Genomic DNA, 25,437 nt, shown 5'->3' on the forward strand with positions numbered 1-25,437 from the left:
TGCATTCACAGTGCACATACGCACACATGTATGCTGTGTCAGGATGGGGGTGCTGCTATTGTTATTTCTTATGTATTTTTTAAGCATTTCAGGGCTGGGGTACGGCTTAGAGGTAGAACACTTGCTAGGCTCTGGGTTCATCTCCAACATGCAAATATAATGTCTGGAAAAACATGAGGCAGCTGGCCTTGGCCAGGCATGATGTTCTGCACTGGAACACCAGCATGGGGGGAAACTGAGGCAGGGGATCACAACTTGAAGGCTATCTAGGGCTAGATAGAAAAGACCAAGGGGTGGGGGGAGACCAAACCGGAGTTGCTGACTACACAGAATGGGGAGCAGACCTCCAAATAAGAAGGGGTGCCCTGCTTCTGTGTGAGCCTCGGGAGTAGGAAGATGAATTAGGTGCTCAATAAATGAACCGAACCGCATATTAAAGACGTAAGGTCCCCCACCATCCCCGCCCCTGCTCCCTCTATCCTTGTGAGGCCCCTGTGGGTCAGACCGTTCCCCTCTGCTGCACGCCACGCCCTGCTCACCTCGAGGGTCAGCCGTGATTGCTTCCTTGCTTAAGGAGATCTTCCCAATGATGTCGTCGTGTCTGTGGGAAGGTAGGAGACGGTCAGGCCTGGACCCACACCATCCCCTGGAGCCTTGGGGACAGACCGGGGGTTAGAGGTGGCACACTTCCTCTTGCTGTGCAGGCTTGGGACCCCCATGCACACCCTACCCACCACCCACCCACCCACCCACCCACCACACACCCAACGGTGTCCTCATCGAGCACGTAGAAGGCCAGGTGGTGGAAGTCCAGTGGAAGGTGAACGGTGTACTCCTCCCCCCAAAAGGGACTCAGGCTCCTCCAGATGGTTGCTGTCCTGAAAGAGGGGTGCTAGGCTAGGGCCTCAAATGGTGGGTGACCTGGGGGTTCCCCACAGACACGGCTATGGACACACACATGAGTACAGATGTGGTCACACACACACTCCTAGAGTCTACACATGTCCCCATCCCAGAAATAGAGCAAATACACTCAGACCTGTAAGCCTAGGCAGAGAAGTGCACCCAGACCCAACACACACACACACACACACACACACACACACACACACGCATGTGCACACACACCAGAGATGCAAAGAAATGCAGCATAGCCGTAGGGACTTGAAATGTGCACATATGCATGCATGCTTGCCCGTGGTGTGTGTGTGTGTGTGTGTGTGTGTGTGTGTGTGTGTGTGTGTGTGTGTATTTCACAAGTAGACCAAAATGTACACAGAGATCCATGGATCCATACACATGACTACACACCCACCACACACACACACACACACACACACACACACACACCACACACACACACACACACACACACACACACACTGAGGAAGCCAGAGACACAGAGAGTCCCACTCACACACAGATATACACCCATGCATCCACAGAAGCATCTAGAAACTGTTTGTAAATAGAGACACAGTGTCCCAAATAGACACAAGTCTGGAACAAGTCACCAATACCAAGTGCCCCACTCATTCATGCCCGTCCCTACCAGCCACCAAGACGGTAGACATCATCTGTAATTGGGGTGAGCTCAGTGATGCCTGGGTGGGGGTGGGGCTGGGGCTGGGAATAGGAGAGGGCTTCTCACTCAGATCGGTCAGGCCAAAGAGAACTGGGTCTGGGAAAACAAGCTTCCCAGATGGCTGGAACAGCGTGTGTAAAGGTCCTGAGGCAGGCATGTGTGAGCAGAGCCAGGTCACTGTGGAACGGACAGTGGTCACAGAGTGTGCAGGGCTTCATAGTACTCAGAAACTCAGGGGATGCTAGGATTAAGCCAGACAGGCACATGTATGTGTGTCCAACGCCTGGGCCTAGCACCCTGACATGGCTCCCATCATGGCTGCTCCTGGGAATAAAGACTCTACTTCGCCCAGTGACACCCCAACCAAACCCAAGTGTGCAAAAGCGTGTTTTCTTCCGTTGGTTCCTTGCAGCCCAGAGAAGGGAGAACGTCTGCTTGAAGGCATAAAGCAAGCCAGTCTGAGGCTTGAGGGTTAGTGTCTTATAACAGGGCAGACAGAGGGAGCCATGGGAGGGGTCAGCCTTCCCTGGGGGATCCCCACCCCCAACTACCAGCCCATCTGGACCAGAACTAGTGCCAGGAGCATCCTGAATCCTGCCGTTACCATAGAAACCAAGGCTTCAGCCACCCACCCACCCACCCACCCCCTCAGGTCTGCGGGGGCTGAGTGCTGTCCCTTCACCTGCGGGGGCAGAAGCCCAGATCGGCTGATGTCCCATCCAGACTGAGTGCCCACAGATATCCACACACCCTCCCGTGCATTCACACCTGCTTCTGTGTGCCCACCAAGGCACATGCACACATCCCCGCTCTGGTACCCACAGGAGTGCTGTGGGCCTGCACACCCACATGGGCGCTCACACATGGGCAGAAGCATTCACACCAGCTCCGTGCCACCCCAGATGGGCAGGCTGGTATGCACACACGAGCGTGAGCGTACACATGCACACAAACACACATACACACATTTCCGCTTGAACATTAGTGCAACTACAACACACCCAGGTACCCGGGCACCCGCAGCACCCGGAGACCGGGAGCCAGCCAAGCATGAGATGCCCCCACCCAGAAGCCTCTGGGGAGGCACGGCCTGGTGGTGGCTGAGTCAGCCCCTGGGAGCCACAGTGACATCATGGGTCCCCAGACAAAGGATACTGGCCAGTTAGCATCAGCCCCAGTGGTATGTCCAAGGTACGCACAAGCAGTCCCCTTGAAGCCTAAAGAACATGTCCCCTCAGGAGGGGCTGCACTCTCTGCTCCCTGGGAAGAACTGGCCCTCCTTCCTGGGTCCCTTCCCCGCTCCAGTCCCCGCTGACTACATACCTGGCCACCACCTCATCATCCACTTTCACCAGACAATAGGGGTCACTGCTCCCAGACCTGTTGGGGGAGGAGATCAAGAAGGCTGTTGGAAGGGCAGCCATAGTGGGAGACCCAGTCCCTACCTTAAGCCAAGAGAAACTGAGGTCCAGAAAGGGAACGGGGACCTACCCTGGGTCACACAGCAAGTCCTACAAAGAGGCAAGACCTTGGGGAACATCAGCAGGTTATGTCGCCACGGCCCTGGCCACTTGCCCACCACCCACAGGCAGTATAGTCCTTCTGCTTCTGCGACTGCTTTGTCACCTTGTGCTCCCAGACAAGACCCTAATGCCAACTTCTGAGCTAAGCGCTTTGCTCTTCAGCCTGCCCCTCCACCCTCGCAGGAAGGAGCTGCAGGCACATGCCAGGGTCCAGGACCTCAAAATCGAACCCACAGAGATGGCTGTAGGGCTGAAGTCTGTCTTCGGGGCAGAGAGCTTGCCTGGCATGTTCAAACCCCGGGTCCTGTTCCCGGTAGGAAAAAACAAAACATAACCAAATCCCAAAAGACACATGCTGTTTTCCTGGTAAAGCCAGCCCCACCCACCCCACTCCTTTATAATAGTAGTCACCAGCAAACCCCAGGCTGCCTACCTGGGTCTCTATTACCTCCCTCCTTGGAGAGGCCGCCTCTCAGCACCGCTGTCTAAAAGGACCCTCCAAGCTATTTGGGGTAAGCCATAACCACAGTCCCAGCTCCTGGGAGGCTGAATCCCGAGGTTTACCTGAATCCAGGAGTTCAAAACCAGTTTGGACAACATCGTGAAAGCAAGCCTCATATAAATAAATAAATGGGTGCCACCCCGCCCCCATGCCCAGAACTAAATCATCTTGCATGAAGTTTAACGGTCTCTGCCTTCCTACAACCCCTGAACTGTGACCTCCTTGGGGTGCCAGCTGTCCCTTCTCCACGGGTCTGAGGGTGATCCTGCAGGGAAGGCTCAGGGTGAATGGAGATGTGGCGAGCAGGCGCAGAGACAGATTGTACCGACAGGACTTCAGCCAAGATCTTCTAACCATGTCCCCTCTGCTACTCCAGCCACCTTCTCTCTGCCACCCACACACACCCAACCACAGGGAACAAGGCGCGTGTTGTCTGCAACTTGGTCCTCGGCTGGCTGGCTGAATCTTTCCCAGTCCCTCAGTTTCCCTCCAAAGCCTCCTTCTTCATCCCTCCCCCCCACCCAGAGTAGACGTGGCCCAGGGACCAACAGATCAGCTGGCACCAAGGCTTGAAGATACAGCCTCTCCCAGGCAACCTAGTTGACCCCAGGTCCCTGAAGGGAGCAAGGTTCAACACATCTGCTCCAGGGCCGTGACGCACATAGTCTTATCAGGCCCCTATCAGGTAGGGGCCAGGGTGGCAGGCAGAGCTGGCCTCTCCCAGGCCCTGGCCTCTCCCAAACTCTTGGCCTCTCCCAGACTCCTGGCCTCTCCCATGGCCCCTGCCTGAGTCAAGCATGGGAAATGCAAACCCTCAACCATCACTTGTCTACCTGGTACTATTCATAGATTAAAGCCATCAGTGCTTAGATTCCAGCTGTATGGTCTTATGACCATAACTGCCTATCTGGTCCTTAATTTCTCCATGCGTAAAACAGAAACCACTTTGGTATAAAGTGTTAGATATGATACCTGTGCCAGGTAAGCCCTCATTAATGACAGACAGAGCCCGCCACCCACTTAGCCTCGACAGTCAGGCTCAGAACTAGAAGACCTCAGAACTAACGCCTCGCTTGAAGACAAGGGAACCACAGCTTGCTCTGAGAAGATCTCTTCTAAAGAAGGAAGCCGACCACGAGAGAAACTGGGGCTTGTGATGCCCAGCAGGCCACAGTGATACCTCTTCAGCCTTGCTCTGGGCCACAGTCCATCCCAGAGCTTACCTTGGCCAGGAAACCAGAGGGAGAGGGGTGAGCCAAGCCCCTTCCAGAAGAAGCAGGGAGCCCTTGAGCCTGTGTGGCAACATCTGCCACCAGCTCATAACACTTTCCCAAGACGGGTGGACCAGCTGGAGGTCAGTGAGGCAAAAGCCCTGTTTCTAGGCAGGTTCCTTCCTCCAGCTACGACCTGCCCAATCTCCACTCGTGCCCCGCAGTTCTGTAATCGCTCATCTTGAAGAGGGTAGCTCAAAGCTTTTACTTCAGGCGTGTATTTATTTTGTGGTTGCTAACCAGGAAGGTGGGGGCACTAAAACTACTCTAAACAGCTCCCCTCTTGGCACCGTTGCAGTGTTAGGGGTCAAGAAGGTTCCCCAAATCAAAGACAGATGCAGGATCTGCAGCTCCGGTAGTTGGGACTTTCACCCAAGCAAAGAAGGCCTCCAGGTCCCACCTGCCTGCTCACCTTTCCACAGCCGCCCCTAGCCAGTGTCCTCCACCCCCCCCCCCAGCTGGACACAGGATCAGACAGCAGCTCCTTCTAGCTCTGCCCTACCCAGATGGGACACCAAAGGGCCAGCAAGAGGCAGGTTCAAGGTCACTCAACACACTTCCTCCCTAGGATCTTGACACCTGTCTAAGGTGCTGACACCTCCAGCCCCTTCTGGCTTTGGACCAAACAGGAGAGGGAACCTGCTCCCTCCGCCGGCCCCCAGCCCCATTCTGCTGAGTCAGCACTTGCTGACTCCGCCCCGGAGAACCAGAGCCAAGGACAGAGGCAGAGGAGCCCAGCACCCCCAGTCCCATTATATGTGGCACATGCAGGCGAGCGTCTCCTAGAGCAGTTGGGGATCTGAGACAGTCCACCTTAGGTGTGCAGGTACAAAACTGGGGTTCGGGGTTAGAGGACCACCTGGTGAAGCTCTGCAAACCTAAACACCCCTAAGGCATTAAAAATCTTGGGGTCCATCTGAACCACAGTCCTCGGGGACTCTACCCCTGTTCTCTGGATAACCCCCTCGGTCTCTCGGAGAAGCCCCACCTCCGACACCTGCTAGAGCTCTAAGGAAGGGATCGTTCAACCCCCTCCTAGGCTCTTAGAGGACCCAATCCAGAGATTCCCTTAACCCGTCCTGGAAGACCCACTTGGAGACATCCTAGAACAAAGACACCCTCCTTCCCGGGGGTGAGGATAACAGGGTGCGGCACCTGCTAAGCCTAGGAGCCCCCTCGCCACAGGACAGGGAGGGCGGATCCCCAATAGCGGGTCCTAGACTGGGTTCCCCACAACCCTTCTACGCACCCCAGTGGGCACCCAGGGACTTACACGTCCTTGGCGGGCAGCGCCCGTCCCTCCACCACGCGGATACTCAGCGAGCCGCTCTTGGCCATGGCGCACAGTACCAAACTTTGCAGGCAAGGAGTCTGCCGCGGTTTCAAGGCTGGACCAGGGGGTGATCCTACATGTCATCAGCTGCGGGCCAAGCACGCTGTCCGCGGGTTCCCACAGGTCCGGGTCTCGGGTGCGAGTGGGCTGGATGCAGGGCTAGGAGGGAGAAGTGCTGGATCCCGGAAGGGAACATGCGTCCAAAGCCACAGGTAGCTGTGCGCTGCGATCTGGGCAGGCTGAGCCTGGCGTCTGCAGCCCGGGAGGTCCCTCCCGATCCCGCCCCCCGCAGCTGCCCCGCCCGCTCTGAGCCCCTACGCGAGCGCCCCCTGCTGGCACCCCACGCCACTGCACTCAGCCGGGGACACCCAGGCGCTATGGGGTCAGGGGGTGGGTGTGGGGGAGGCGCGAGCAGTCAGGCAAGGCGACAGGCTGTTATTGAGCCTGGTATCGGGCCCTCCAAGAACCTGGGTGTCTCCTGCCTGCCCTCAACCGAGCACCTCCACACCTCTCCCACCTCTGCCACCTGCCACCCCCAACACCAGCCTCGGGGTCCCGGAACTGTACTCTCTCTGGGCGGCAGGCGGCGCACGCTCCCTGGGGGTCTGATGCGAGTGGAGGGAGGGAGCTCGAACATCCCCTTGCACCGTCTCTTCGTCTCCAATTAAACCCGGAGTGTGCCAGCGGAGGCTCCCACGTCACCGGCTGCCACTGCGGGGGAGGAAGCCGCGGCCGCAGGGGGAGGGGAGGCGCGGAGATAACACCGCCGGGGCGACAGGATAAGAGCCATCTGCAATCCTCGAACACTTAACCGTGTGCCAGGCACGGCTTGAGCCTTTCGTGGGGATTATCTCAGTGTCGAGCCCTCGGCAACTCTGTCACGCATGCCCTCCATCTATGGACTTCAAAACAAAACAACAGAAGGAAAAACCAGCCAAACGCGCACGCAACAAAACCTGGGGTTCTGAGAGGTGGAGTGGGGGGGGGGGCGAGGAAATCGCTTGCTAGAAGTCTCCTTGCTGGGTTTGAGTTCTGACTATGCCAGTTGGTAGATTTAGTGATGCCTGGTCTTCGATGAGTCAGTCACTTAACCTCTCTGTTGCCTCCGTTTAGTTTTCTCATCTGCTCAGTGAGCAAGACACGTGTCTCATTCACAGGGTTTGGAGAGAATTAAATGAGATACTCCCACACGGGCCTCAGAACAGTGGAACACAACCTAATCAACCAGAGTATTTGGTATTTTTGTTGTTGTTTTTCTTCTTCTTCTTCAAGGTGTGTCTTAAATGTCACATCTCCTGGCAAGGCTTTCGGGAGGCCCTTCCACCCCACGCAAAGCTCTTCTTCCTTTTTGCTCCGTTCCCAAGATGCTTTGTGCGTTTGCAAGTTTTAAATGGGATCATGTAAACAGAAGGCTTGTCCCAGGGTAGACGCTGGGCTGGCGCGGCTACCTTCCTCTTGGAGTCTGTGGTTTAACTCACTGGAGAGCATTCGGAAGCTGGCAAGGACAACTTAGGGCCGGGCACCCATGGGAGTGCAGAATGAGGTCACCTGCCACTGCCCAGACTGGCAGGACTGGAGCACCTGCCCAGCCCCTGGAGCAGGAGCCACCTAGTGATCTGAATCCCCTCCTTCCTCCACTTCCAGCCCAGATGGAAGTGAGCTGGTGCCCTGGAGTTCTATCCCAGTGGGTTTCTGGGGAGACCACAGCAGGCCAACCCAGGGGGGCTCCGGGGTTGAGTCCAAAGCTGCCGTAGCCTCCCACCCACCCCGCCTTCCACCGTCTGTCACTCCACATTTCCCTGGGGAGGAAGAAGAGTTGGTTGCCCTGTGGCCCTGTGGGTCCCCTACACACACACACACACACACACACACACACACACACACACACCTGGGCAAACACCTCTGCCTGGATATTTTGTCCCTAGGGTTATAAAGACCCCAGAAGAGTCATCCAGATCTTCGGGGACCATCATGGAGTCCCTGGATTCTGTGACACGCTGGCTAAACGGTCACATAGTGACAGTGTACACCTGTAATGGCAGAACGGGCGGCTGGACCGGAAGGATCCTGAAGGCTAGCCTGGGCTACAAAGGCAGATTCCTTTCTAAAATAAATAGATAAATAAGGGTCTGGGGCTGCTGCCCAGTTGGTAAGACCAGCACTTCAAAGGCAGAGGCGAGAGGATTAGAAGCTTCGGTTCATCTTTGGCTATTTGGTAAGTTCAAGGCTAGCCTGGGCTACAGCTCTAAATAAGTAAAGCCTTAGGTAAGGAAAGTTCTAGCTGAAGGTCTGGGGAAGGGGTCTTCTTAGCACTGGGTACTCTCAGTGAGTTACCTTCCCCATGCCTCTGCTGCTTCCGGTGTGAGTAGAAGATGCTAGCAGCACCCATTTCACCGAACGAATGAGGACATGAAGGAAATGTCAGAGACTTCAGCATGTTTGGCACACAGCAAGTGCCCACTAAGTGTCACGGCCATCATGAGGAATCCCAGCTCACTCTAGAGCCTGGAAATCCCATTTGGCTTAACACGGAGGCTGGGACCTGAGGATGTGCCCAAGTAGTGTGCCAGCCCCAGCCCCAAATTCCAGGGATGGAGGGAGTGTCGAGTTCCATTGGCAGGAGGAAGTTCCCGTTCTGGACTGCAGATCTGGGGGAATCCGGATTTTGTTTTTTCGTTCTTTTAATCCAAGCAGAGAGATCCCAAGATCAGAGATCTACCCGCCCTTGCAGCCTCATTGCCCAGATCTGGCTGAAACCAGCACCTCACTCCCGTGTGTGACACGCTCTGCCAGGGCCCAGGGGAGCTCACAGACTGGGTCCAGGCAGGAGGAGCTGTGTCACAGGGGGCTTTTCTGACCAATGAGATCTGACTGGTTTTAACCGTCTTTGAAGCCCCATGCTTAGGAACCCCACCCTCCAAACCACAAACCATGATGGGAAAGCTTACTCTATGGAAACTGGAAACCAAGACAATGGACTTGGGTTTGGTTTTGAGACAGAGTCCCACAACGGAGGCCAGGCTGGTCTTGAACTCACCATCCTCGTGCCTGAACTGACTGAACGCTGGGATCCGGGTGTTGAGATTCTGGCTCTTTATGATGTTCAATCCCTTCACTAATCCATCACTAGGGTTAGGACTGCTGAATGCACCTTTAAGGTTTTTCCCAAGCTGGGTGTGGGGGTGTGTCTATAACCCCAGCTCCTGGAGGATAACCTCAGCTATGTAACAACTTTCAGGCCAACCTGGGCTATATGACCTTGTGAAAACAAGCAAAGCCCACCCCAACTCTGCCTTTGCCAATTCCCACCCACTCCAATAAAGCCTTTAGAGCCACCCCTTCCATTACTTATGTACAACTGAGCAGACCTGTGAAGAATGGAGAGACAGTTCAGCCACCAACGGAATAATATGCAACCGTCAAAAAGGCGTTTGGGGGCTGGGAGCCGGCCCAGCAGGCAGAGCTCAGGCTGTGAACATGCCAGTGTAAAAAGCCAACTGTTATGGCTGGTCTGTGACCCAGGGCTGGGAGGAGGTGTTGGGGCTGAGGCAGGTGCACCCTCGGGACTCACAGCCCATCTGACAGACCCAGAGAGCTCTGGGCTCAATGATCGAGAGGAAGAAAAACACAAGCAGACACCTGTAGGGAGCTGTTTGTGCCGCACCCAAACATGGCGCCGGCTTCCCGCCAAGAACTCAGCAAACAGAGCTGTTGCCCAGCCAAGAGACTTAATGCGCATGCGCCACATACGTCATAGCCCGCTCTCGGGGCATACTATTGAGTTACTGGAGGGCGCACCAATCAGGTAGCGACACAAGTCTCCTAGGCATGTATAAGCAATGCTTTTCTCTCCCACGAGGAGAAGTCCCCTGCTCAAAGGAGAAGTCCCCTGCTCAGGGAGATCCCCTGCTCAGAGTATTGTACAATAAAGGTTGTTCGCAGAAGAATCCTGTGGTTGCATGCCTTTTCCTACTGGTGGGAAATGGGGCGCGCAACAGACACCTGATGAGTGTACGCACTTTCTATTGTTATTTAAAGGAAGACTATATATAGGTTTGAGGCCAGCCTGGGCTACGGCTGGAGACTCTGTTCGAAAAAGAAAAACAAAAATTTGGAAATTATTCCATGCTTCCTTCAGTTTTTGTTGTTGTTCTTGTTTGGTTTTATTTATTTATTTATTTATTTAACATATGTGAGTACACTGTCGCTGTCTTCAGACACACCAGAAGAGGGCATCAGATCCCATGACAGATGGTTGTGAGCCACCATGTGGTTGCTGGGAATTGAGCTCAGCGCCTCTGGAAGAGCAGTCAGTGCTCTTAACCACTGAGCCATCTCTCCAGCCCCTTCCTTCAGTTTCTAAAACACATTCTTGCCTTCCAACCCTTGCCACTTGGCCCCTAGAATCTGGGAAACCCAGGTAGAGAGGTGGGGAGTCGTGGAGAGCTGTGGAGTCCTCCCTCCATTTTCATGACCTCGGTTTTCTGGTGGTTTGTTTTGTGGTGATTTACCCACCAGTCTTATCTCCTAAATGTCAGGGACAATGTCTGATTCATGCCACCGCCTCCCACACCCTTGGCACAGAGACTCAAAACACACTTGATGGGTAGAAGCCACCAGGAGCCGGAGCCCAGTATTTCTGTGACCCTTGTTCTCTCCACTGTTACTTCTCTGTCCCCAAGGTACCTAGGATGGCATCCTGACCTTCAGCAACTTAGTCCTGCCCTGTATACCTCCTTCCCCACCGAGCCCTGCCAAGGATCAGTCTCCCATCCTAGGGAAACACCTGTCCGAGGCCATGGCTGGGGAAGGCTGGCAGGGGTCAGGCACAGGTGGGGCAGGGATGAGAGTGAGGTCTTTGTCTCTAGACACAAAGCCGAGTTTGTGATGGCTGCGTGTGATTCTGGGCAAGATGCCCCAGGGACAGGCAGCCACGGCAGAAAGTACTACCCCCTTCACCAGGCAGGCTGCCTGCCCAGGAAACAGGTCTGTGATGTCCTCCCCCACCCACGCCTTGGAATGAAGAAGTAGGAAGGGAAGCCGCTGGACCGTGAGGCTGGGGGAGGGGGGCAGTGGATATTTCCAGAGCCTGTGAGTTTGTGGCCAAAGGCAAGGACAGCTGGGAAAGTGTCCCTGCTGTCACTCAGCGCACAACTCAAACCAACGTCCCTCTCCCCCTACCCTAGCCGGGGACAGAGACAGGCAGAAAGGGCTCAATTCACGACATAGCAGTGGAGTTCGAATCAACCAGAAACATCTTCCCAGTCAACAGAGGGGGGAGATCGGAGGGAGGCCTGTGTGCTGCTAAAGGCGCAGCCCTCCACAGTGGAAGACATGCTGGTGGCTTAAGACCTTCAAGCCATGTGGAATCTCAGGGCTGAGGTGGCTACCTGTATACAGGCAAACCAGAATGCTTGCTGTGATAGAGTACACCTGGAACACCAGCACTCCAGGCAGAGGCAGGAGGATTGCAGCTACTATGAGGCCAGCCCAAGGCCACAAAGCAAGACCCTATCTCTAAAAAAGGAAACAAAAACAACTAATTCCAGGTCCTCAAGAGAGTCCCTTGGTCTTCTAGCTCCTCCTGAGGCAGCCACAGCACAGGTCTGAACCCTGACCCCTTCCTGTGTGAATCCCACACGCCAACCTGATCTGCCTTCTCTTGCAGCCACAGGACCTTTGCACATGCTGTGCCTCTATCCAGACCACTCTTCTGCTAGCCTCAAGTCTTGGGTCCTTTGAGTTTGTGTGTGAGCTTTTTCAAGTGCCTCCCCCTTCTAGGGACTCTCATGGCAATTTGGTGACTTTTCCCCAGAATCCATAACTTTATCTGACCTCCTGCGAAACGTCTGTGAGCCTGAGGACAGGTTTCACTTGGCTCTGAGAGCAGATGTATCTTTGGCATCTATAACAGTGTAGGACAGACACATAGTAGGCACTCAATAAGCATTTGCAAAACTGAGCTGGGGAGATAGCGTGGTCAGTAAAGGGCTTTCCACATAAAGTCAAGGACCTGATACCTAATGTGCACCGTGCACACACACAAAGGAGGCATCGCTACACATAGATCAAAATGATTTTTTTAAAGATTTATTTATTTTATGTATGAGTACACTGTCGCTGTGTTCAGACACACCAGAAGAGGGCAGCAGATCCCATTACAGATGGTTGTGAGCCACCATGTGGTTGCTGGGAATTGAACTCAGGACCTCTGGAAGATCAGTCGGTGCTCTAATCACTGAGCCATCTCTCCAGCCCCCTCTCAATTTTTTATGTGCATTTTACAACATGCTGCATAGCCTTCTAGCAGGAACATGACCGTAGCTGAGTAATTTTATTCATCAGCCAGGAAAATGTCTCCTTAGTCAGCGTTCTTCAGGCCCTAGACACATAGTAGTGACTGACTCCAGAGATAACATCTATCAAGTTCCATCAAAGACCATTGATACTGAACTCAAGTAACTCTTTTTTCCTTGCTCCAGCTGGTAAACTTGTGTGCAATGGACACCAGGGGATGATCAAACACACCTCCATAATGGCAAGACCAGGGAGAATTTCAAACCACATCTCCAAACCATCACCGGCTCCTCAGAGGTGACCTGGTTTCACCTCCCTTCCAGCAGCATGTGGGAGGGGCGGTGGTGGTCTCTTCTTAAAAGATAAATATACAATCATTTTAGGACTTTAAAAAAGTCTGGTCTAGGGCACTTACAATGGCAGAAATAAAGGCGTACATTCACCCAAACCTCTTCTCCAGACTAGGCTGTCCTTGAACTCAGGTATCTACCTGACTCTGCCTCGGAACTCCGAACTCACATCGATCCACCTGACTCCGATGGGTCTAAAGGTATGCGCCACCACTGCCCACCTCAAAGCCTTGTTCTTTATGGTCCAAAGCTAGAGGCAACTGGCAGCATGGCTCACACCTACCTGTCACCTTAGCACTTAAGAAGCTGAGGCAGGAGGATGGTAAGTTCCAGGCCATAGTGAGACAATTAAAACAAAACACTTTTTAGAGGTCTCAAAGAGTTATACACGTTGTATGCTTTATATAATGTTATATAACTTTTTAAAGATTAATTTTCATTTTACGTGTATGAGTGTTTGGGTACCATGTGCATGCCGGTGCCTACAGAGGCCAGAAGAGTGTGTCCAATCCACTGGGGCTGGAGTTACAGATGGTTGGTTGTGAGCTGTCTGGTCAGCCAGCACTCAACTGCTGAGCTATCTCTTCAGCCCCTATAATGTGTTTTGTTTTTAGGCTGTTGTCTCATGTAGCCCAGGCTGTCCTTGATCTCACTATGTAGCCAAGGATGACCTTGAACTTCTGATCCTCCTAAGGACTGGCATGACATGTGTCACACACAATATAGGGTTTGTGCAGTGCTGGGGCTTGAACCTATGGCTTTGACAAACATTCTACCTGCTAGGCTACAACCCCAGCCCCAGTCCAACATTCTTGAGCTGGTAAATCTGTGCTGATCCTGCCAGCGAGGGAGCAAATGGTTGTTACAGGACATGGTGGGGGGAGGGGGGGAAACGTGGGCTAGAATAAGATGCTGGTAAATATTCCAGGAAGTTGTGGCTGTGAAACCAGGCTAAAAATCAAAATGGAGTCAGTCAAGCTAAGGCTCGACATCCCGGAGCTAAATTAAGCTGTTTGTCTGGCCTTCCCAGAAATGGGGATTGGCAATAACAACCCAAGTTTCCAAGCAGGCGGGTTTCCATGGGAAATTATGAGAGAGATTTCTCTACTTTAATCCTCACACAAAAGAGCCGGGAACAGCAGGATGTTCGCTCATCAGGCACCTTCCTATATCGCTTTCCCGGTCCCTGCTGTACAGGGGGAGAAACTGGGAAATAACCCTTTGTGTGTGTGTGTGTGTGTGTGTGTGTGTGTGTTGCACACTTATGCGTGAGTGTGCATGTGCACATGTGCATGGGTGTGTTCGTGGATGAGTGTGTGAGTGTATGTGTGTGTGAATGTGTATGAGAATGTGAGTCAGTGTGTGCATGTGCATGCCTGTGCATGTGTCCGTGTCGGAGTGTGTGTGTGTGCGCGAGTGTGAGTTCACATATGTGTGGAGGACAGAGGTCTATGTCTGGTGGTCCTCAGTCACTCTCCACCTTATGTTTTGAGACAGGGTCTCTCTCACTGACCTAGGAGGTCATCCATCCATTGTGGCTGCCTGCCTAGTGAACCCTGTCCTTACTTCCCCAGCTCTGAGATTACTGTGCTCCTAGGTTTTTCTTCAGGAGCTAAGGACCCAAACTCAGGTCCTCCGGCTTTCATGGCTTCCGGCCCCGCCCATCTCTGTTTCTGCTCCGGCTTTCTTCACGCCTCCCTCTCCTGTTCAGCCACCCTCCTTTGTTCCAACTATTGGAACATTTATTCTGTTTTGTGGAATAAAGTGTTCCCTTGATTCTAGAATTCAAAAATGGGGGGAGGAGCTGAGGCTAGAGAGATCGTTCACTCAGAGAATTGCTTTCCGTGACTGCAGAGGGACTTGAGCTTGGACAGTAGTATCAACCCAAGTATCCAGGCAGAGCATCAGGTACCTGTAACCCCAGGAGGAGCTCTGAGATCCTCAGTTTAGTGGTGTGTGTGTGTGTGTGTGTGTGTGTGTGTGTGTGATGGCCCATCTGGTAACGGCACTCACCACCAAGCCTGATGACCTAAATCCAACTCCTACCCCATCCTCAAAGCCTCGTGGTGAAAGGAAAAAGCCAGCTCAAGGTAACCTTTGACCTCCGCAAATGTACTAGGAGTTGCCCCACAAGTCACCCAACCAATCAATCAATCAATCAATGAAGATCGCTGAGTTCAAGGGCAGGCTAGTCTCCAGAGTTAATCCCAGGACGGAACAGCCCAGGCTACACAGAAAAACCCTATCTCAAAGAGCAAACAAAATAATAATAATAGTAATAGTAAAAGTTAAGGTCATCTTCAGCTACAGTAAGGCCAGCCTGGACTACATAAAACTCTGTATAAACAAAACAAGAAGCTGAGCATCTCAGTGGATGATGGGAAACAACCCTTAAGTGTGGCTCAGTGCACTGAACACAGGACCATGTGCTTAGCTGACAGGAACAGGGCCCAACCTCACTTAGAGTGACATGAAGCCCACCCTGGACACTAGGGCTGCAACTGAGCTGTCCTCCACTGTCCTCCGCTGAAGGACTGAAGTAAGAAGCCACACAGCACCCATAGCCATCCTGGCTTGCTTTTCCTTGTTTTGATAAGACACCGTGATCACTCCAGGTGGTGGCCTCACACGCCTTTAATCCCAGCACTCGGAAGCAGAGGCAGGTGAATCTCTGTGAGTTTGAGGCCAGCCTGATCTATAAAGCAAGTTCCAGGACAGCCAGGGCTACACAGAGAAACCTTGTCTCAGAAAACCAACATCATGACCTAAATCAGTCTGAGGAGGAAAGGGCTTCCTTCATCTCAGGACTCAAATCCATCACGGAGGGACGTCAGGGCTGGAAGCTGCTCACACCTTGCTTCCTGTGGCTTGCTCAGCCTGATTTCTTATAGACCCCAGGACCACCAGCCCAGAGATGGCTCCACCCACAGTGGCCTGGGCCCTCCCTGTCAATCACTAATTAAGAACCCCACACACAGTCCAATGGAGGCGTTTCCTCAACTGAAGGCTCCTCTTCCCAGATGACTCTAGCTTGCGTGACAAAAACTGACTATACTGTAAGCAGTACTCACGCAGGAACAAGACAGGGCTGACTTCACAGCAGTTCCATACTGGGGGTGGAACCCAGCTTCTCGTGAATGCTGGACAAGCCCCCTACCCCTGAGCGCTATACCCATTTTGACATTCTGGAAAAGGGAAAAATCATAAAGGAATATATATGCATTTCTGTCTGTCTCTCTCTCTGTGTCTCTGACAATCTCTGTCTCTCTGTGTGTGTATCTGTCTGTCTGTCTGTTTCTATCTCTCTCTGTGTGTCTGTCTCTGTCTCTCCCTGTCTCTATCTCTCTGCCTCTCTCTCCCTCAACAAGTACTCTGACTGAGCTCCTTCCTCAGCCCTCCTTTTTCTTCATGACTTTTCCTTTCGAGACAGGATGTCAGTAGGCAGCTCAGGCTGGCCTTTAACCTTCGTCGTGGCCAAGGGTAACCTGGATGTCTACCTCCTGCTATGTTTTAGACAGGGCTTTGACATGTATCCCAGGCTGGCTTTGATCCTCCTGCCTCAGCCCCCTGAATACCAGGATTACAGATATGTACCACCATAGGATGTTTACCCCAGTCAGATTATAAATGGGGCCCAGAATCTTGAGGTTTTAGCCTTAGGTGTGGTAGCTACACAAGCTTTAGACATTTGCCACAGCCCATAAAACGTGTGTGAAGAAAGGGGTGAATTTCAAGAGGTAGAAATTACACCTCCATTTTTTTTAATTAAGAAAAATGAGCTCATGTTTCTTGCTAAGGCCTCACATCGGGTTACACAGAAAGATAATGTGGGTAATTTAATGCAAAGAGCTCCAAAGGGAGAACTCGCGTTATTTTAGATCGCTTTTTAAAAATATCTTCTAACAAAACTCCTGAGGAGTGGTTTTAAGCAGTGTAGGCATTGCAAATAAGCATAGGTTGGCACGGCGCTGGAATCACGATGCTAGAGGCTGAGGAAGGCTCGTGAATCTGGGGCCAGCCTAGGCTCCACAGTGAGAGCCTTAAATCCACCAATCAATTAAATAGAGTAGGGCGGCTGTCTTAGTTAGGGTTATTGTTTCTGTGATGGAACACCATGACCAAAAGAGACTTGGGGAGGGAAGGATTTATTTCACCCACACCTCCGGATAACTGTTCACTACCAATGTCAATCAAGGCAATCAGACAGGGCAGGAACCTGGAGACAGGACCTGGTGCAGAGGCCATGGAGGGATGCTGCTTACTGGACTGCTCCTCATGACTTGCTCAGCTGGCTTTCTCATAGACCCCAGGACCAGGACCACTAGCCTAGGGAATGACACCACCCACAGTGGGCAGAGCCCACCCCCATATACCACTAATTAAGAAAATGACCTACAGGCTTGTCTACTGGTAGACAGTTTTCTTGGTACATCTTTTGGAGGTCTTTTCTCCATTGAGGTTCCCTCCCCTCAGATGATGTTACCGTGTGTGAAGTTGGCACAAAGCTATCCAGCATGCCTGTAATCACAGCATCTGTGAGATGGAGATAGGAGGCTCAATCCCTAGGTCTCATGAGGTTAAGAGAGAAACAAGTCTCACAGGTTGTGCTCACACACACACACACACACACACACTAAATAATGTAATGAATTAGTTCTTGTTTTTTTTTTTCCAAGATAGGGCTTTGTGTGTGTGTGTGTGTGTGTGTGTGTGTGTGTGTGTGTGTAGCCTAGCTGTCCCAAACTCATAAAGATTCGCCAGCCTCTGTCTTCCATGTTCTGGAATTAAAGGTATAAGCCACTGTGTCCAGCGATTCAAAAGATAATTAAAGGTAAACAAAAGAAATATATTCTTTTGAAGGGGGAAAATGACAGGAAATGAACGCAGGAGAATCACCATGAGTTAGAGGCCAGCCTTGGCTACATAGTGGAGGTGGGGAAGGGGTGGGGAGGAGCAGGGGGGAGTTGGAACAGTGGAACCAGTTACTGCTTGCTAGTTCAGTTGGATATGCTGTGAGCATTTGTTGCAGAGTCCTTTCCCCTAGGACCAGTGCCCTGGATTAAAATGGCAGTACTGTACAATGGAGGGCATCCTGTCTGACCCACAGTAATTACTCAGATGGGGACAGCCTCTCCCTCCCTCACCCGTCAAGTGCAAATCACCTGCCCTTCCAAGGGCGCTTCTTCAGAGCAGCATGTTTTCCAGACCAGCCTGAGGTTCCATGAGACATGATCAGGATAGCCCCATCACCAGCAAGGGCAAGGAGCTCTATGGACCCTCCTCAGCAGTTCTGCCCAGAATGGCTGACAGTACATAGAGCTGGGCAAACAGTGGGCACTTAATAATTACTCGTGGGGGGAGGTGCAATACTAGAGATGAAACCCAGGGCCTTCATACTGCAGATGAGAGCTATAGCCCCGAACCCCAGCCCACCTATTATTCTCTGGTGTGGATGAAGGAGCAGTCTGTGACATGGTGATGCCAAACTCTTTCCTGCTGAGAAGAGGCTTGGCTAGACACAGCCCCCACCCCCATAAAAGGAAATATTGACCCATGACCCACATCCTGTCCACTGCCTCCAAATTTAGATTAGAGGACGGCCTCCCTTCCTGGCTGCTGTCTGTCCCCACCAGGGGTGTGTCCTAGGCTGCTGCCTGGCAACAGAATGTGTACTGTTGGCTGCCCAGGCAACTGAGACTTGGTCAGCCTTGGGCTTCTGGGATTTCCAGACAGGGCAGTCCCTCAGCCTGTGCTAAGGTGGCTGGAGACACCTGGGAGAAAATGGCAGTGGCCTGGGAGGAATATTTCCGGCTGGCCTTCGGAGAGAAACTGCTGCTGTAAGTGGGTTCAAGAGAGGCTGAATGGGGAAGATGGAAGGAACAGGCAGAGAAAGAGAGAGAGAGAGAGAGAGAGAGAGAGAGAGCTCATCCCTTCTAGGGTTACTGCAGCCTCATTGCATTGGGCAGTTTTGGGGTGGGGTGCAAAAGCCCTAAGAGAATCTGTAATTCAGATAGGTCTCCCCTCCAAGGTCTCGGTGAGCAAGTTAGAGCTGAGTTGGCCGGCAGCCCGGGGCTCTAAGCTTCTGAGATGGTTAGCATGCTCCTGCCCTCAGCCCTTGGTCACCAATATCTCACAGAGATGAAATCCTTGAACCGAGGCGGAAAGGAATTTTCCTGTGAGCTGCTGTCCAGCGGAGAAGCTGCAATTTTAAGGATGTCAACTCTGTAATGCAATGACTGGAGGGAGTTGGACCTGTATTTGTCAAGTTGGGGGAGGGGGAAGGGTAGATCCTTCTGATACAGAGCTGGATTGTTGAATGAGATGTCAGACTCTGACTTCCTCCCATCCCCACCCCCAGCCCCCGACCCGGAGAGAGCCAGGCTCCCACAGACAGCCTCTCTTGGACCACTCCCCACAGAGATGCTTTCACTTTGTTGTCAGAGCACGAACCTGTCTGAACCATCCCACCTTGGCCAATGCTACAGAGTGAGATCACCTTCACCCCGCTCTCACCCTACCCTGCTCCATCAGCTCTGCTGTCAAGCGGTACCCAGAACAGGTCCATCCTCACTTCCCCATCATGCCTCCCCAGATCAGAACAGCATGCTCTTTGGAGCACCCTAAACGCCACCACCACTGAGTACTCAGGGTTCCCAGCTCCTCACAGCACCTACAAAGGGTCTTCTCCTCCACTTAAAACTTTCCCATGGTTCTCATCTTGAGCCAGGGTCATGGCCATTGTTTTCTTTCCCTGTAGCCTGCCACCGTCTGACCTTGGAGAGCTCTGATTTTAGTTTCAGTCTACTGTCTCCTTTCTCTTCTAAGACTCAACGTATCCGGGTGCTTCACTGGGAGACTGGATGTTTCTTGGCCATTCCGTTGACCTGGACTCTGTTCCCTAAAGTTGTCAGTACAATGGTGCCTTTCCATCAGAGAGACTTCCTGACTCCATGTTGAAAATTGCCTCTGATCTACTAACTTTTATATCCCAGAGTATACTGTGTCCAGGCAGAGCTTGCTATTACCGTCTCTTTCAGCTGCCTGTGGTCCTCAGGGGAGTACAGCTCTCAGGATCATGGGCTTCTGTCTGTCTTCTCGACAGTTGCACCCTCTGTGACAAGGACATTGCCTAGACAGAGCAAGTGCTCAGTAAACTTAGTGGACCAATTAAAAATCCAGAGTGCCGGCCCTGTGCCTGTCATTCTAACACTCAAGAGGTAGAGTCTTGAGCATCAAGAGTTCAAGGGGGGCTGGAGAGATGGCTCAGTGGTTGAGAGCACTGACTGCTCTTCCAGAGATCCTGGGTTCAAATCCCAGCAACCATATGATGGCTCACAACCATCTGTAATGAGATCTGATGCCCTCTTCTGGTGTGTCTGAAGACAGCTACAGTGCACTCATATACATAAAGTAAATAACTATTAAAAACAAACAAACAAAAAAAAAAAAGAGTTCAAGGCTAGCCTGGCCTATGTGAGACCTCTTCAAACAAAAGCAAACTAACGCTGTAGGTAGTGGGGAGGGGATCTCAGGCACCCCCCCGGGAGTCTGCCCCCTCCTCTCATTAACCCCTTCCCTTTGGGTCCCCACAGGAAGCAGCTGGAGCAGAATGAGAACAGTTCAGCTTTACAGCTCATATTGAAGAAGCAGGAGCTAGCAGCTGCAGATCGGGGTCTGCAGGCCCAGAAGAAGGTGAGTCTGAGCTGCTAAAATTTGAGGGTTTCTCACACACACACACCGGTGATGGCCAATGCGGGTTACACATCTAAACTCTGATAGCCTTACCTGTCCAAGGAAGAGAATGTGAGAACACTTGGTACAAACGTGTGTGTGTGTGTGTGTGTGTGTGTGTGTGTGTGTGTGTGTGCATTGAGCACCTACTGGCCATTGACCCCCAGGGTTTCAGTCTGGAGGGGAATGGGTGTCAGGGTGGAGGTGGCTGTGCTGGAAGGCACCGGGCTGTTGGACTCTGGGGGGACCACGACTCACCGATGGAACAGACAGGCAAGGGTTCCTCTAGGGGACAAAGCTCAGAGAGTCTTCTGGCTGGAGAGACAGCTCAGAAGTTAACAGCACTGGCTTTTCCAGAGTTCCTGCACCTGTATCAGGTGGCTCCCAACAGCCTGCAACTTCAGCTCCAGGGGATCCAGCGCCCCCTTCTGGCCTCTAAGGACACTACACTCACATGCACACAACCCTTCCCTAAATACACACAATTTAAAATATAAAAATACGTTAAAAAAAAAAAAAAAAAAAAAAAAAAAAAAAAAAAAAAACTCAGGGAGGCTGGAGTGATGGCTCAGTGGTTAAGAGCACTAACTGCTCTTCCAGAGGTTCTGAGTTCAAATCCCAGCAACCACACAGTGGCTCACAACCATCTGTAATGGGATCTGATGCCCTTGTCTGGTGTGTCTGAAGACAGTTACAATGTACTTATATACATAAAAATAAACAAATAAATCTTTTTTAAAAGTTCAGGCGTCAGGTAACTGGAACATGGAGTGTCTAGAGGAAAAGAGGTTGGGAGAACAGATGGGTACACTAGCAAGAGGGATGGGGAGGAAAGTGTTGTGTGTAAGCAAGGGAGCAGCTGCAGCTGGGGTATTGGGTGAGCAGACACACACCTCTAACTGCATCCTGCCTGCTCCAAGGAATTCCACAGCACGATGAAGTCCGTGAACCAGCGTTGGATAGAGCTGGAGAAGAAAGACCAGGCGCTAAAGGGGTCTGTCTTCTACTTTGACAAACTCCTCAAGGTCAGTGGAGGCTGAGGGCCGGAGGTTGCAGGGCCTCCTGTTTGCCACTCTAAAGTAGCCTCAACTAGGAAAGCCACATGGATAATGACATGGGGCGGGGTGTGTGTGCAGATCAGGTTGTCAGAAGTATGAGGAGAGACGCAAGGACCAGGAATCCCAGCTCGGGTGGCTTAGAGTGCAAATGTTGTGGTCTGGTGGAGGCGGAAGAGCACCCCAAGCCCCAGAGTTCGGAGGCTTTTCCCGATCGCCACCCTCCTTCCCAGGAAGCTGAGGCCCGGCGTGCGGCGCGGAAAGCCATGGAGCAGCGGCACGGAATGCACAACCTGGAGGCAGAGGCGCTGCGGCTGCGTACGCAGCTGAAGGAGCTGGGGCTGCAACGCGCGCGGCTGCAGTGGAGAGTGCGGCGCCTGGAGCCAGGCGCGCGCGTGCTGGAGCGCGCCCGTGAGCAAATGCCCGAGGTGAGCGGTGCTGAGGGCCTGGGAAGCGATTTGTTGGGGGGTGGGGGTGGGGGTGGGGGTGGGGGGGGAGGGCACTCGTCCAACTCTGACTGTATACAAGAGACAGCAGTCACTGAGAGGGGCTCACTGAATACGAGGGACCTGCTTTGTTTTCTAGAAAGTTCATTCACACTCAAGATCACGAAGTTAAGCAGGTGTGCATGTGTGTGCATGAGAGAGAGAGAAAGAGAGAGAGAGAGAGAGAGAGAGAGAAAGAGAGAGAGAGAGAGAGAGAGCATGAGGACAGACAAACAATAGTATAAAATTTATTATTTGTGGAAGACAGGTTTGGTTGATTTATTTATTTTTGAGACATGAGAATATAGCCCAGGCTGGTCTTGGACTCCCTACATAGAGAAACGGTTCCCAAAACAGTTTTTCTCTGTGTAGCCCTGGCTGGCCTTGAACTCGGATATTCACCTGCTTCTGCTTTCTGGGTGCTGGGATTGAAGGCGTGTGTGCCACCATGCCCCTACCTTCAACTCTCACTACTTTAGGCTTGTTCTGCCACCACGCTCAGCTCCATTGGGGGATGGGGGAGGGCACTGAGACAAAGTCCCATTCTGTAGCCCAAGCTAACCAGGTACTCAATAGTAGAGCTCCAGGTAACCCTCCTGCCTCAGCCTCCCAAGTGCTGACATTCCAGGCATCACCTACAAAGTTCTCCCAATCAACAACGAGGAGGTGTCGAGGACAAGTGGTGGCACCTAGCCAGCTCAGTTAGCTAGGCTTCATCATGGGGGCAGGGAAGGGCGTGAACAGGGCTCAAATCCCTATTCATCTCAGAGCCTGAGTTGTCGCATGGCACACCTGGACTGAGGACGCTCCCAGGGTGTGTTGGCAAGCCAGGTAGGCAGGGGAGGAAGATTGCAGGCCACGTGAGTCCCCCCCCCCCCCCCGCCCTCCTCCTCAGTTTCAGGAAGTTTCCGACCTGGTGGCGCGCTTTGAGAGCCTGATTGACACACAGGCAGCCCTGAAGCAGGTGGAGCTCAATCAACAGGCGGAGATGGAGGCGACCCGCGCGCGGCTGCTTAGTCTGCAGGAAGCGAGGCAGAAAGAGCTGCTACGTCTGAGCCAGCAACGTACGGAACTGCGCGAGCAGTTGGAGGCCGCGAGAGAGCTCACACAGCAGTGGGTGCGCCTCCCCGGGGACCCACCCGCTGTGCTAGCCAGGGGTCTGAGGCACTACTTCGCCACTGGGCACCAGAGGGTGCTTGTCACCATTTTGCAGAACACCAGGGTGCGCCTGTTAGGCAGATAGTGGGCCTCCGGACCCTGTGGGGCCAGGTCCCCATTCAGTGGTGGTCTGGGTGTTATGGTCCACAGGAATCCAGGTTGACTGAAATTCAGAACACGGCGTCGGAAAAGACGCTGCTCCTGGGACGAGCTAGGATGGCCGTGCTCAACCTGTACCAGCTTGTTCGCCTGAAACAGGGTCGGAGGCAAGCCCGGGAAGTGGAGGACGTGGAGGGGCAGCTGGAGGAGGTGAGAGGCTCTGCATCACTCACTGCTCAACACCCTTTCTGGGAAAGCCCACTGTTGGGACACCTAGAGGCTAAGGAAGCCCTTTACAGGTAGAGCCCTACTGTGCAGCCAGGACTGTATCCACCAGGACTGCAAATGGATCAGTGCGTCCCATGCAGCGTTGGCTCGATTCACGGAGGCCATAATTTGATCATGAGTTGCCCTGGTCCTTCAGCACATGCCAAATCCAGGAGGGTCTCAGGGTCATGTGAACCAGGCAGTCTTTGGGAGGGTCTCAGGTAGCCCAGGCTTACCCCAGACTCCTTATGAAGCTGATGCTCCTGAATTCCTCCTCCTCCTGGGTGCTGGGAATTACAGGCGTGTCTGACCAGCTGAGTCAGTCCCTCTGCTGGAGCCCTCTGCTCCTGTGAGGAACTCAGGAGGGGGCTGGGGCTCCTGTTCCTCTCAAGGCCAAGAATCACTGTCAATGTTATGGTAGGGGATGGCTGTCCCACTTTTTCCTTTGTGTTGTGGCCTCAGTATTTACTCAGGTGAGACAGAGGCTCCCACGGGCTGCCGGGTATGCACTGGCCTCCAGCTCACGGCAGAGGGCCCATGTGTCCGTTAAGTTCCCTGGACGTGTGCAATTAGCACAAAATGAAAGATGCTACGTCGATGAGGTTATAAGCCAACAAACGAGCCCGATCCAAGGGAAACATGACCCCAGGCTGGCCGGGAGCCAGCAGGAAAGTGGCGAGGCAGCATACGCCTTTAACCCCAGCACTCTGGAGGCAGAACCAGGCAGAACTCTTGAGTCTGAGGCCAGCCTGGTTCACAGAGTGACTGCCGGGACAGCCAGGACCCTATAGACACCCTGTCTCCAAACACAAAAACAACAAAACAAAATCTGTGTTATACACAATCATTTTCAACACTTGGAAAACTGAGGCAGGAGGATTGCCAAGGAGTTAGAGGCCAAGTTTGAGTTGTACTTTACCAATAGATAAAACAAAGGATACTTTCAAGAGGCTATCAGTGCCTCTCCAGTGGGGTTTCCAGGCCTGCCCCTGCCCTGGAGCTCCCTTTGTGGGGTTGGGGAGAGGGTGTAATCTGGCCATGTTATCCCTGCCTCCAGGTGAAGCTGTTTATCATGAACGCCTCTGCCACACTGGCCAACTCTGCCCAGGCTAAGCCCACAGCTACTGCCTCCTAGTCCGGCCCCAGGCAGACAGTGAAGGGGACCTGAAGGACCAAGTCCCACACTTCATAGTGTGCAGGCTCAACACAACTGCTCTCTGAATATCCTTTCTCCTGGGCAAGATGGAGCGGTGACAGCTCACACCACTGTGAACCTTCCACAGGACACTCAGTATGAACTCATTTAAGTAGACAATGGGGTGGACAGCTGTGCTGATCACTTTCTCAACCTCACAGGATGGGGACAGGCCTCTCCCAGCTGCCTGGGGGCATTGGACAAGCTCAGGCAGGGCTGGTACACACCAAGATGGCCGCTTGGTGTGTGCAGTGGGCCTGAGCAGCAGAGGGGTGTTGGTTGAACAGCCTTCATCTGCCCTTTTGCCTGCACTGGGGTCCAGCGGCTGGAGGATACTTGACACCTGCCCTCCAAATCTCAAGCAAGAGGTGGGGAAAGCCACCAGCAGAAATGGAGCACCGGAGGATGGTGCAGGCTGGTTCTTCCACGTGCAGAAGGGCAATGCCACCCACATAGCCTTCCTCTGCCCTGAGCTGCCAGGGGCGACTGGATCCAGTCTCATTTCCCTCAGTTCAGCAGCCAGGAGGGGCACGCAGGCACAGCCACCTGCTTTCAGCCTCCACAACAGGGACACCTTCCAACATCC

The 25,437-nt window shown here is 53.0% G+C and overlaps 2 protein-coding genes and 1 pseudogene across 3 annotated transcripts in view; 1 reads left to right on the forward strand and 2 right to left on the reverse strand.

Moving 5' to 3' along the window:
* RASAL1 (RAS protein activator like 1) overlaps nt 1-6,863 on the reverse strand; it is a 31,906-nt gene extending 25,043 nt beyond the window's left edge. The window contains exons 1-5 of the mRNA XM_080941366.1: nt 6,782-6,863; nt 6,155-6,373; nt 2,909-2,965; nt 765-878; nt 540-601 (exon numbers count right to left, since the gene is read on the reverse strand). Coding sequence (XP_080797492.1) covers nt 540-601; nt 765-878; nt 2,909-2,965; nt 6,155-6,219 — 298 coding nt within the window. The 5' untranslated portion in view covers nt 6,220-6,373; nt 6,782-6,863. The remainder of the gene's footprint in view (nt 1-539; nt 602-764; nt 879-2,908; nt 2,966-6,154; nt 6,374-6,781) is intronic.
* A 5,712-nt stretch (nt 6,864-12,575) lies between these two features.
* Nucleotides 12,576-12,781, reverse strand: LOC308439168 (NADH dehydrogenase [ubiquinone] 1 alpha subcomplex subunit 1-like; annotated as a pseudogene). The gene has a single exon. The product of its transcript is annotated as an NADH dehydrogenase [ubiquinone] 1 alpha subcomplex subunit 1-like (transcript).
* Nucleotides 12,782-18,642: 5,861 nt separating this feature from the next.
* CFAP73 (cilia and flagella associated protein 73) lies at nt 18,643-25,338 on the forward strand (the record flags this gene model as incomplete). Its single annotated transcript, XM_080941332.1, has 7 exons — nt 18,643-18,698; nt 20,454-20,553; nt 21,513-21,617; nt 21,881-22,075; nt 23,028-23,249; nt 23,441-23,599; nt 24,714-25,338. 7 exons carry the CDS (start codon nt 18,643-18,645, stop codon nt 24,789-24,791), a joined length of 915 nt encoding a protein of 304 aa, XP_080797458.1. The 3' UTR covers nt 24,792-25,338.
* Nucleotides 25,339-25,437: the final 99 nt, after the last annotated feature.

This window comes from Micromys minutus (assembly GCF_963924665.1).
Source record: "Micromys minutus genome assembly, chromosome: 29".
In the NCBI taxonomy this organism is placed as follows: Eukaryota; Metazoa; Chordata; class Mammalia; order Rodentia; family Muridae; genus Micromys; species Micromys minutus.